The sequence below is a fragment of the Podarcis bocagei genome (genome assembly GCF_964188305.1).
Source record: "Podarcis bocagei genome assembly, chromosome: 10".
Lineage (NCBI taxonomy): Eukaryota > Metazoa > Chordata > Lepidosauria > Squamata > Lacertidae > Podarcis > Podarcis bocagei.
This window is the reverse complement of record NC_138135.1, coordinates 3,647,816-3,660,389: the sequence shown is the minus strand read 5'-3', so window position 1 is coordinate 3,660,389 and position 12,574 is coordinate 3,647,816. Positions and strand designations below refer to the sequence as shown.

At 46.8% G+C, this 12,574-nt stretch overlaps 1 protein-coding gene across 2 annotated transcripts; it reads right to left on the bottom strand.

The window, feature by feature from the left end:
• Positions 1 to 2,364: 2,364 nt before the first annotated feature.
• Positions 2,365 to 11,594, bottom strand: LOC308595815 (C-type lectin BpLec-like). 2 transcript variants are annotated; one of them, XM_081210545.1, is made up of 6 exons: positions 11,513 to 11,594; positions 9,747 to 9,838; positions 8,999 to 9,111; positions 7,592 to 7,723; positions 3,173 to 3,299; positions 2,365 to 2,609 (listed from the first exon to the last, which is right to left on the bottom strand). In XM_081210545.1, exons 2-6 carry the CDS (start codon positions 9,817 to 9,819, stop codon positions 2,512 to 2,514), a joined length of 543 nt encoding a protein of 180 aa, XP_081066671.1. In that variant the 5' UTR covers positions 9,820 to 9,838; positions 11,513 to 11,594; the 3' UTR covers positions 2,365 to 2,511. The 2 variants fall into 2 exon arrangements, with proteins under 2 accessions (XP_081066671.1, XP_081066672.1); XM_081210546.1 differs by having other exon boundaries at positions 8,999 to 9,108.
• Positions 11,595 to 12,574: the final 980 nt, after the last annotated feature.

Below are 12,574 nucleotides of genomic sequence, written 5' to 3'. Positions count from 1 at the left end.
ACCTTCAAATGAAGGATATCTTTCAATGTTGATGTGAAACTCAAGATCCTTGACATATGTTTAAGATAAAAATTTAAGATTAACCATTTGTTTTAGAAGGCAATAGGGCAGGGAGGGCAAGAGGTGAGCTGGTAATTAAGATTCCTTGTTGAGACACATGTAAGATATATTACTACTTATTTGTCATTTATAGATGTAACAATATATAGCTGTTTGTGTTCCATATAAGGACAGGAGGATGTGGGTGTATCTTTTAGGATTGGATATAGCAATCAGCCAATAGGAAATCCAACTAGGCTGATTGGACAGAGGCAGCCACAGGAGGAGCAAAGGGGGCTGGATTAAGGGAATATAAGGGCTGGCCATAATGGCAGGAGCCAGGCCAGAGCTTGGTAACCATATACCACTGTGCCTCTCATTTATTTGTCTGACAAATAAATAATTATTTTAATTTCTCTATTGCTGCGTTGAATATTTCATTCCAGCTAAGCGTTAACCACAAGCAGGGTGCTACACTATTGCAAACTTTCTTCAAAGAGGGCCAGATTTGATGAAGTGAACATGCGTGAGGGCTGACCAAAGTTGCTGAGCCTTTTTTAGGATTAAAGTTGTTGTGCTTTTGGTGGCTTTTACCCCAGGAAATAAACTGCAACAGGGGCCTGATTAAACTGACCAGCAGACCAGATTAGTCTGGACTTTGCACGTGCCTGCTCTATTGGCTAAGCCAGGCCTTCTGTGATCTGCTTCTGTTGTTTCAGCTGCAGATCTAGGGTGCTGCAATGCTCTATTGGCTAAGGCAGGCCTACCTGCACCACATGAAAGGGATTCCTGAAGCCATGGTGCTCCCTGTAAGTAAAGGTAAAGGTACCCCTGCCCGTATGGGCCAGTCTTGCCAGACTCTAGGGTTGCGCGCCCATCTCACTCTATAGGCCGTGGGCCAGCGCTGTCTGAAGACACTTCGGGGTCACGTGGCCAGCGTGACAAGCTGCATCTGGCTAGCCATCGCAGCACACGGAACGCCGTTTACCTTCCCGCTGGTAAGCGGTCCCTATTTATCTACTTGCACCCGGAGGTGCTTTCGAACTGCTAGGTTGGCAGGCGCTGGGACCGGACGGGAGCGCACCCCGCCATGGGGATTTGAACCGCGACCATGCGATCGGCAAGTCCTAGGCGCTGAGGTTTTACCCACAGCGCCACCCGCGTCCCTGTACCCTGTAGATGCAGCCAAACTTTGTTTTCCAGCCGCAGGTGCATGCTTGAAAGCTCCAGGTCCAAACAGTTTTCTTTCTGCCCCAGCTCTTTCCCGGGCAAAATCTGCATTTGACCACTGAATTGGAGGCAACTGTTCCTACCAATTCAGCGGTAAAATGAGGGTTTCCCCAGAGGAAAGAGCCAGGACAAAAAACCCTGCTTGGACACAGAGCTTTAAAGCCCCAATTGAAACACAGCAGCAAAGGAAGTCCCTTGAGCCAGTCACTGCTCCTCAGCTTAAGTCTATTTCATAAGGCTGTTGTGTGGGTTAAGGGTGGAAAGGGAGAACCATTGTCACCACCTTGAGCAACATGGGGGGGGGGATGGGATGGGATAGAAACGCAATAAATAAAGGTATCAAGGCATTTATACACCATCCCGCTTTCCTTCCTGCTGGTGCCTGCACTGCAGCTTCCTGATGATGAAATTCTGCAGTTTTAAACACCCCAGTTTGTTAGGAGTCATTCTGCAAAGAAACAGAAAAGATGATTGTAACTTTAAGAACCTTTTCTGTGAGTTCTGGGTGTGGTTTTCTAGGCTGATTAGACACAGCTGGTGATGTGTATAAAAGAAAAGAAGTTGCAGTTTGAATTTTGCCTGCAGAGAGAGAACACCTTTGTGTTTGCTGTTTTTGTATAGCTGTAATAAAACCTTTGTTTGAGTGTTTTACACCGGTCTCGTGGTTCTGTCATCTGCCACCAGAAGAAAAAAACCCTCCAACAAATCATTCCATGGTTTGGTTGTTTCACAAAAAGGCAGGAGGAGGGAGGTGGCACTGCAATCCTCTGCTCACATCTGGACAGCTTCTGCACTAAGCAGTGACCCAGTTTAAAGATGCAAAGCAGGAGGGATGTGGGTTTTGGGGAGGGCAGGACAGAAAAGGGGTAAAGATCTTTCAGATGGGATTTTGAAGAAATGAAAAAGCATCGGTCACAAATCCAAGAGAGCCAGTGTTGTTAGAGTGTGGCATAGGTGCCAGAGCACCCACCAAATTCCCCTTGAAGGGGCTGGGCACCCACAAATTTTGGTGCCAGAGCAATGCGCACTCACTGAATCGTTGGCGTGCGCTTTCAAGGTGCGATGGAGGGACAGGCACAGAGAAAGCTGCTTGCTTCAGAGACTTTATTGCTGCCACACTGTGGTGGCCGGAAAGAAGGGGAAAGGAAGAGCTTTTTTCTGCCTGGCACAGGAGAGGCCAAGCAGCAGAGAAGGAAGCCCACCAGGGCAGCGGAGAACAGAGGAGGCCCCCGCCTCTGTTGCTCACTCGCAGCCATTTTCCGCGGCAGACATCTCAGCCTCGTACTTGCAGACATAGCTGTTCTTACGGCTGCAGAGCTCGTCGTTCCATTTCCTGAAACCTAAGAGGTGAGACAGGAATTAGTGCCAAAATTTGGGATGAGCAGAAGCAGAATGGTAGGGTTGGAAGGCACCCACAAAGGGCATCCAGCCCAACCGGCTTCAATGCAAGAATCTCAATGAAAACATTCATGACAGATGGCCATCCAACCTCTGCCTAAAAACCTCCAAGGAAGGAGAGGCCATCACCTTTTGAGGGAGACCTTTCCACTGTCGAATAGCAGGAATCTTTTTGTCCAACATGGAGATCGAATCCACGACCTTGAGATGGAAGCGTCTCCTGCTCTACCAAAAGGATGCTGGACTCGGTGGACTCCCCCCCCCCCGCCCCCACTTGGGCCTGATCCAGCTGCTGCAGCCAGGCTGTCCTGAGGTTCTGGGTTATGAGGAAGGCAGTGTTCGTGGCAGCATAAGCACTGGCCAGTCAGTGCTGTGCACAACCGGCTTCTGCGACAAAGACCCACTGCACCCTGTCTCCATTCCGTCAGGGTCAGGGAGGAAGAAGGGGAGCGAGGGGATGCCCAGCCCACAGAGTGCAATGCACACCTTTGCCCAAGCTTCTCACCTGTAGTTCGCCACAGCTCCACGCACCACTCGCCAGTCTTGCCATGATTATTGGGCTGCCCGGTGCTCCACTGCGTGTGGTCGGCGATGAGTCCGTCACTCCACTGCCAGGATGTGCTTCCAGGAGTCTGGGGGAACACAGAAAATGAGGAAGGGGTGGCCCTTGTGCCTCGAGGGGTGCGTGGAAGGAGGAGGAGGACAGGGGCTCCCATAGACTCATAAGAGCAAAGTTCATTCGGGGCACCTTCCCCCAAAGCACCCAGTAATGGTTGGTAGTGGACCTCCCTGCCACAGGCATCAGGCTCGATCTGGAGAGGGCTCCCAACTAAGTGAGAGGCAGCCTGGTGTAGTGGTTAGAGCATCAGACTAGGAGCTAAGAAGGACTGGGCTGAGAAGCTCATTGGCTGCGGCCTTGGGAGCTGGTCACTGTCTTCTCTCAGCCTGAAATGAGGAAAGGGAGAACTACAGGTCGGCCTTGAGCTTCTTGGAGAAAAGGGTAGGATATAAATGCAACAACTAAGTAAAAACAGTACTTGCTTGGCATGAAGAAGGGCTCAGGGCAGATTCCCCCACAGCATCCCTAATTAAAAGTGTCACAGCCTGCGATAAACACGCTTGGACCCTTGGCTAGATGGGCAACGAGAGAAAGCAGCAGCTTCCCGTGCTGCCAGTGACAAACTCTTGCTTTTGGCACAGAATTGGAGAGTTGGGAGGGGACACCAGGGGCCATCTAGTCCAACCCCCTGCAATGCAGAGGAACCACACCTAAACAGTTCCTCTGTTTAAAGACTTCCAGGGAAGGAAAGTGTGCCACCAGCTGTTTCCTGAACGGAACATGATGCAACCCAGAGGTGAGAACAGAATGAGGGCTGGACAAGGTGACTGTTAGCTAGATTTGTAGCTGATTTTAAAGCCAGGCTCTTTGGAGTGCAGCAAGACCGTGCTATTGTTAGAAAAAATGCATTTCTCAACTTAAATGTTTTGTGGGTGTTTTGTTTTTGTTTTTTTGTAATATTGGATTTAGCAATGACAAACCTAGACAGCATCTTAAAAAGCAGAGACATCACCTTGCCAACAAAGGTCTGTATAGTTAAAGCTCTGGTTTTCCCAGTAGTGATGTATGGAAGTGAGAGCTGGACCATAAAGAAGGCTGACGGTCGAAGAATGGATGCTTTTGAATTCTGGTGCTGGAGGAGACTCTTGAGAGTCCCATGGACTGCAAGAAGATCAAACGTATGCATTCTTCAGGAAATCAGCCCTGAGTGCTCACTGGAAGGACAGATTGTGAAGCCCAAGGCGAAGGGGACGACAGAGGACGAGATGGTGGGACAGTGTTCTCGAAGCTACCAACATGAGTTTGACCAAACTGTGGGAGGCAGTGGAAGACAGGAGTGCCTGGTGTGCTCTGGTCCAGGGGGTCATGAAGAGTCGGACACAACTAAACAACTAAACAACAACAACAAATATTGGATTTATTCTACTCTTGCCACATTGTCGATTTGTTCTCATTTCTTTTGTCATTTGCCAACACGTTCTGTATTTTGTATGTCTGCATTTGCAGGACTCTGTTATTTCAATATTCTGAGCGTTTGCTATATTTTCCGTAAGCCAATCTGGGCACATATCATAGTAGTGTAAAAGCAGCATGCAAGCAAATTCAGTCAGTCTCTGGTCCTGCCCTCCAGCAATGATGAGGAGGGGGAAGGAGCAGCCTTGGGGCAGAGGAAGAGCAAGACTGGGGCGGGGGGGGGGGGCAAGTTGCTCACTCATGCACTGCTTCCCCCCTCCCGCATTTAAAACAAAAGGTGTGGGTTTGTGCACTAGGGAGAGGGAGTTTGCACAGAGCATAGATTAATCGAAGCAAATAGAAAGGGCTGGGGAGAAGCTAAGAGCCTTTTGGAGCACACCCATGTTGACAATAGTCATCTTTTCACGGTCATTTAGCAAATAATAATAGGTGACATTAGCATTTCCTGGACTGATGGGAACAGTCAACTTCTCTCTCTCTCTCTCTCTCTCTCTCTCTCTCTCTCTCTCTCTCTGAGAGAGAGATGGAAATAATGTCAGAAGCATTATTTTAAAGCTCTCAGAATGTGGTCACGGAGAGCAGCAAGGAGGCTGTGGCCTTTGAAGCACATTTGATGCACCTTCTTGCCTTCAGAGCATCCTTAATGCCTCTCAGAGCTACAATTCCCAGAAAGGCCTTAACAAACTACAGCACCCAGAATTCTTTGCAGGAAAGACAGCTCTTTGAATGTGCTTCAGGAGTGTAGACTTCATGCAGCCAGTCTGCACTGATTGCCAGTTTGCTTCCAGGGCAAGCTCAAGGCGTTACTATTAGTATATAAAGCCCTCAATAACTTGGGACCCGTTTACCCATGAGATATCCTTACCCCACACAAGCCCACCTGACTGCTTCAGGTGGGCTTGTGGTGTAGCCTTATTGGAGTTCACCGATTGGGGCTGCGTTGCTCCCAGGAGGGAGGAAGGAAGTCAAATGACACCGAGGTTGATTCAAAGAAAGAGTCTATTCTGCTCTCCGGATAGCAGAAGGCACTTGTGTGGTCAGTTCACAGCAAGTCCAAAGAAATGAGAAATTTCATGCAGTATATATATCCTCCAGGCACCCTCTCCCCCCTTCCCTAGGAATCCAGCCACGTCAGCCTATACACGCAGGTTGACACCACAGGTGTTCCTGCTCCGGTACTCTTAACCATTAAAGGGTTTTCCTTCCTCTACTTCTGACCATAAAAGGGTATTCCTGTTCCTATACTCTTATCTTGAAGCAAGAGGTCACCAACTCCAAGAACACACTCTGGCGCTGAATGGGCCAGAATGGGCACAACTGCAGGTGCCATGTAATGACTGTTCCACATTTTCAAGAACTCAGATCATTTTGATGACAACACCTTCCCCTCTGGAACTCCCTGCCTCTTGAGATCAAGCAAGTGCGTTGTTCCATGTGCTCTTTTCAGCGCCTGCTACAAAACATTCCTCTTTAGGCAAGCCTACACCCAGAAGCTTAGAAGGCTGCTGTGAATTCCAACCTGTGTTAGTGTTTCAGCTTCCTGTATCTTTTAAACTACGGTTGTGAATTTATCTTTACGAATGCGCAACGGGCATTGCCGTACTGGCCTGAATACTGCACTTTCCCCAAAAAAATTCCAACTGTGAAAAGTGCAGCTTAAATTCACGACCTTACAAAAACAGGCTTTTATGATATTGCTGTAGGATTTTCTTCTACTTCTGCCATTTACAGGTGTGAGTGTCTGCAGAATTTTTAGGAAGCGGCTTATATTTGGGTATTGTCTTTTTTTCTTCCCCCTCCCTTGAATTTTAAAGGTGTGGGTTATTCGTGGGTGCGGCTTATATTCGGGCCAATACGGTATGTAGCAGTGCCAATTCTGCAGATCAAAATGGCATGTGGGTCCCTGCTTGAGTTGTGTGGTTTGGGGGCCCAACTCATCCCTGTACAGTGGTACCTTGGGTTACATATGCTTCAGGTTACATACGCTTCAGGTTACAGACTCCGCTAACCCAGAAAAAGTACCTCGGGTTAAGAACTTTGCTTCAGGATGAGAACAGAAATCGTGCTCTGGCAGCACGGCAGCAGCAGGAGGCCCCATTAGCTAAAGTGGTGCTTCAGGTTAAGAACAGTTTCAGGTTAAGAACGGACCTCCGGAATGAATTAAGTATTTAACCCGAGGTACCACTGTAATGGCAAGTTACAGGGCCTTGGTCCAGTATACCTGAAAGAGCATCTCCACCCTCATCGTTCTGCCCGGACGCTGAGGTCCAGCGCCGAGGGCCTTCTGGTGGTTCCCTCCCTGCAAGAAGCGAGGTTGCAGGGAACCAGGCAGAGGGCCTTCTCGGTGGTGGCACCCGCCCTGTGGAATGCCCTCCCATCAGCTGTCAAGGAAATAAACAACTATCTGATGTTTAGAAGACATCTGAAGGCAGCCCTGTTTAGGGAAGCTTTTAATGTTTAACAGACTACTGTATTTTAATATTTTGTTGGAAGCTGCCCAGAGTGGCTGGGGAAACCCAGCCAGATGGGCGGGGTATAAATAATAGTTATTGTTATTGTTGTTGTTGTTGTTGTTGTTGTTATAAGTTGTTTTTAACTGGGGTTTTTTATGCTGTGTTTTATTGCTACAACCTGCCCTGGGACCTTGGGGTGAAGGGCAGGCAATAAAGAACGAAATGAGTAATAATATTAATAATAATTTATTATTTATACCCTGCCCATCTGGCTGGGTTTCCCCAGCCACTCTGGGCGGCTTCCAACAAAACACTAAAATACAATAACCTATTAAACATTAAAAACATTAAATGAAATCGTGTGAAGGAGCTAAGCTCTGGGGAGTGGGGGTTGCTTAAGGTGGGGGTTGGAGGGTGCGCATGGGGCGGGGAGACCAACCTTGGCAATATTGTGGAGCCCGATCCAGACGTCTCCGTCAGGCCGAAACCTGGAGAGGTACCTGCGGAGGCGACAGCACTCCTTCTTGGTCAGGATGGAAGCCAGGTGAGAACCTTGTTGCTGGCACTCTTCCTAAGCCGGGGCAGGAGAAGAATGCGGTCAGTTCAGAGGCGATTTTATTAGGATTCCTAACAGTGAGCATTCCAAATGAAAGCAAGAGAATCTTTCTTTACGCAGTGAAAGCAGCCAGAATTTTAGAAGCCAAATAGTGGAAGAGCGAACCTACACCGTCTGGAAAGGAATCGCAAAAATGACGGAGGCAATAAGAAATCAATAAACAGACAAAGTTAAAAAAAAGACTTTGTTAAATAAATAGTTAAGCTAAGCAACAAGTTGATTAAAAAGAAAGGAAGATGGAAAGGACAGGAAGTCAAATGTTGATTGAGAAAATCTATTGTTAGGAAATTTGTATATATATTCCTTTTTTATGACTTTGACTTTTGGGTAACAATGAATTCAAGTTTATGTTGTATGGATGCAATTATGAACAATAAAGCAAAAGAAAAGAAAATACAAAGTAAAAAAAGAATGGGAATGTTTTAACAATTACTTAACAAAACAAGGTTCCAACAATAAGACTTGGCTGTGTCTTGAATAATCTTGCAGATAGTATAATATTTTTCTTCATTCCAAGATGAGGAAAAACAATTAAATACAGGGGGGGAATAGGAATACTCGAACTGAAACCGTAATGAGGTAGAAGGAAGTCAACAATATAATAAATTGAAAAGGGATTCAACCCAAACTGAAGGTTGAAATGTACAAAAAGACACTAATATTGGTTTGAATTATATTAAGTATTACTTTACAATAGATGGGTATTTTTATTGTTTCAATTGTCATTTTGACACAGTTGTTTTTTCTTTTCTTTTTCTTTCTTTTTTCCTTAGATACTGTCTTGTATAACTATATTACCATATAAATCTTAGATTTGTAGATAATTTCATTATATGTAAGTCAATATCTACATCAGTCTAAGAATAATCATTGTAAGATTCTAGATTCAGGTAGGTAGCCGTGTTGGTCTGATGCAGTCAAAATAAATCAGAAGTATCTGAAGAAGTGTGCATGCACACGAAAGCTTATACCCAGAACAAACTCAGTTGGTCTCAGGTGCAACTGGACAATTTTGTGATTTATTTATTTTTTTAAAAAAATGACATTGTAAGATTGTTTTATCTTTTTACCCACTTTTTCTTTTAATGTATGCTTTATCGGTTTGCTTTTTAATGTATATTTTTGTAAATAAATAAATAAAGCCGTCAGTTCAAGAGCGTCTCTTTGGAAAATCAGCCTTGCCGGGTGTTGGGTCTGGTGTGAATGATCCAGGCGCGACTCGGGACTCACCTCAGCCTCTTTCCAACACTTCCGGTCAGAGAAGTATCCATAGCAGCTGCCCTCGTAGAAGAGCCAGTCTGTCGGGCAAGGAGAAGAGGGGCCCTCTATCGAGTCTTCAGCTGCTTTTGAAAGAGGGTTGGGTGAAGACCAAAGAGAGAGAGAGATACAGGATCCTCGGATTCTTTCGCTGTGGTTACTGCTCTGCCAGGGGTTAGACTAGATGGCCTTTGGGGATCCCTTCCAACTCTACATTTCTGTGACTAGATGGGCCATTGGCCTGGTAGGCTTCCTGGTCTCTTAAGACTTTGTGCAAAGATCAGCACAGCCATCAGGCGTCACCAGCAAAAATTAATCTCCATCTCCTGTGAGAAGAATATTTTCCACACAGACAATAGCAGGGTAAACACAGAAGAAACGAGCCAAGATAGCCAGTTTACTTACTTCAAGCTCTTTCAATTCCCCATTAAGCCAAGTCAACAAAATGAGGAACAGGCAGGAAACAGGCAGTGCGCTGTAATGGTTAGAGTGTTGGATCGGGACCTGGGAGACTAGGGTTGAGATCCTCACTCGGTCATGAAGCTCACTGGGGGCTCACTGTATTTCTAGGCACAGATCCAAGGCTTCAAGGTCCGTTTCTCAGGGGTTTTTGATTTTTTTGTCTCACGTGCCCCTCTGAATGCCAGTCTGGTCCTTCCCTTTGGCCCTTTGCCCACTGATTCTCCAAGGCACAGAGGAGCGAGGAGGGACCCCGACTCACCTGCTGCGGAGGGGCTGCCAGACCAATGGCCAAGGAAGCCCAGAGCAACGATGATGTAAGCCGCGGTCCCCATGGCCTGGATGCTTCCTTGCCTGGAGGGAGATGGAGGGAGGGAGGAAGCACAGCAGAGAAAGGCAAGGATGTCCCGCAAACCCCAAGGCTGGGCTGCCAGGCTGGCTACTCCAGAAGGCTTTGGGTACCAGCTAGCACATGGGTAGGCAAACTAAGGCTTGGGGGCCGAATCTGGCCCAATCACCTTCTAAATCCGGCCCACAGACGGTCCGGGAATCAGTGTGTTTTTATATGAGTAGAATGTGTGCTTTTATTTCAAATGCGTCTCTGGGTTATTTGTGGGGCATAGGAATTCATTCATATTTTTTCTCAAAATATAGTCTGGCCCCCCACAAGGTTTGAGGGACAGTGGACCGGCCCCCTGCTGAAAAAGTTTGCTGACCCCTGAGCTAGCAGGTCTCAGAGGAAAGTCACTCCACCCTCAAACTCCTGGGAAATTGTTAGGAATGATAACAAGGGTTGTCACAAATAAGATGTAGCAAGTTTGTTTTCTGCAGCTCCAGAGGGGAAGACTCAAACCCATGGCTTCCAATTGCAAGAAAGGAAATTCCAATTAGCCATCAGGGAGAACATTCTGACAGCAAGAGCTGTTCCACAGTGGAATGGTCTCAACTCAGAAGTTTGGGGACTCTCCTTCCTTGGATGCATTTAAGCTAACAGATGACAGCTAATGGATTGAGGTTGAATCCTGACAAGACAGAAGTACTGTTCTTGGGGGACAGGAGGCGGGCGGGTGTGGGGGATTCCCTGGTCCTGCATGGGGTAACTGTGCCCCTGAAGGACCAGGTGCACAGCCTGGGGGTCATTTTGGACTCACAGCTGTCCATGGAGGTGCAGGTCAGTTCTGTGTCCAGGGCAGATGTCTCCCAGCTCCACCTGGTACGTAGGATGAGACCCTACCTGCCCATGGACTGTCTCACCAGAGTGGTGCATGCTCTAGTTATCTCCTGCTTGGACTACTGCAATGCGCTCTACGTGGGGCTACCTTTGAAGGCAACCCAGAAACTGCAATTAATCTAGAATGCGGCAGCTAGACTGGTGAATGGGAGCAGCCGCCGAGACCACATAATACCGGTCCTGAAAGATCTTCATTGACTCCCAGTACATTTCCAAGCACAATTCCAAAGTGTTGGTGCTGACCTTTAAAGCCCTAAACGGCCTCAGCCCAGTAGACCTGAAGGAGAATCTCCACCTCCATCGTTTTGCCTGAACACTGAGGTCCAGCTCTGAGGGTCTTCTAGCGGTTCCCTCCCTGCGAGAAGTGAGGTTACAGGGAACCAGGCAGAAGGCCTTCTCGGTGGTGGCACCCACCCTGTGGAACGCCCTCCCACCAGATGTCAAGGCAATAAACAACTATTCTACTTTTAAAAGACATCTGTAGGTGGCCCTGTTTAGGGAAGGTTTTAATGTCTGATGCTGTATTTTTTTAATATTCAGTTGGAAGCCGCCCAGAGTGGCTGTATAAATAATAAGTTGTTGTTGTTGTCATATAAGCAGATGTTGGGTGGCAACCTGTCATGGATGCTTTGGTTTCCTGCATTGCAGGGGGGTACTAGAGAACCTTTGGGGTCACTTCCCAACTCTACAGCTCTTCCCTTCTAAGGGAATGCCTGCTTAACATCAAAGAAACCCTCAGCTCCAGCCCTCGTGAAACTAGACAAAGGACAGGGGCCTTTTTCTCACCAGTCACTCACCTCTGTGTTTAAGACGCTCCCTTTTTGCGCTGGTCCCCGGGTGCAGAGTGAGGCCGAGGTGCCAAGCGGTTGCTATATACCCTTACAAGAGGGAGGGGCTGGGAGACTTAACCTGGGCCTGGCATGTCTCAAAACCTCTTGCAAACAAAGTCTCAGGAGGATCCTGTCCCTCCAACCAACTTGTGCCAACTTGGGCGGGCGCCCAGTGGAGGGGGGGGTCAGGGGGCAGCAGGAGAAGTTCTATTATCTGCTTCGCTCCATCCCATGAAAGATCAGCTAGGAGAGGATTTGAAGCAGCTTTCAAGCAGAACATATTTTATTCCCATATTTTATTCATCTTTTTTTATCATCATCTTTGGTGAGCCGCCTTTAGATCTGGGGGTATAGGGCAGTATACAAATTTAATAAACAATAATATATATAATTGAAATAAACAAAAGAGACATTCTTCATCATCCATTAATGCAAAAATATAAAACAAATCAACTAAAAGAAAGGGGGGAATTTTCTAATATAATAGAATATAGAATATCTTCTTACTTTACAGAAGTTGTATGCCAAGTAAAGGGGGAATGAAAATATAGATCAAAATGTTTTCAATTTTCTTCTTGTGTCTGCTCGTCTGTTGATTGCCTGGAGATGGAAAACCTTGTCTAAAATTGATGCCACCTTAGGGTGGGGTTTCATAATGGAAAATTGCACTGCATGAAAAACTTACCCGCTGCACCCATTTTTTGAACAGAAAAACAGAATGAACCTCTCGTCTGCGCTTCATTGTATTTTATTGGAAACATTTTAAAAAAGAAAATGTGCACTGGTCTCTTCCACAAGTGTCTTAGTAAATGTGGAATAAGTAACATCCAATTGGTTGAGAATTTTTCTGGATATAAAAGCGAGCCTTTTGCTTTTGCTGCTCCTTGCGTCCCTGGTGGTTTCTGCTGTAGTTTTGTGTTTCTGCTTATCTGGCAAGTTGTGTGCAACTCACTCTTAATCTCCCATATCCCAAGGCAGAAACCTCCCCTGACCTGTATGTATCTTGATCGCAAATATCCTGACAACCAG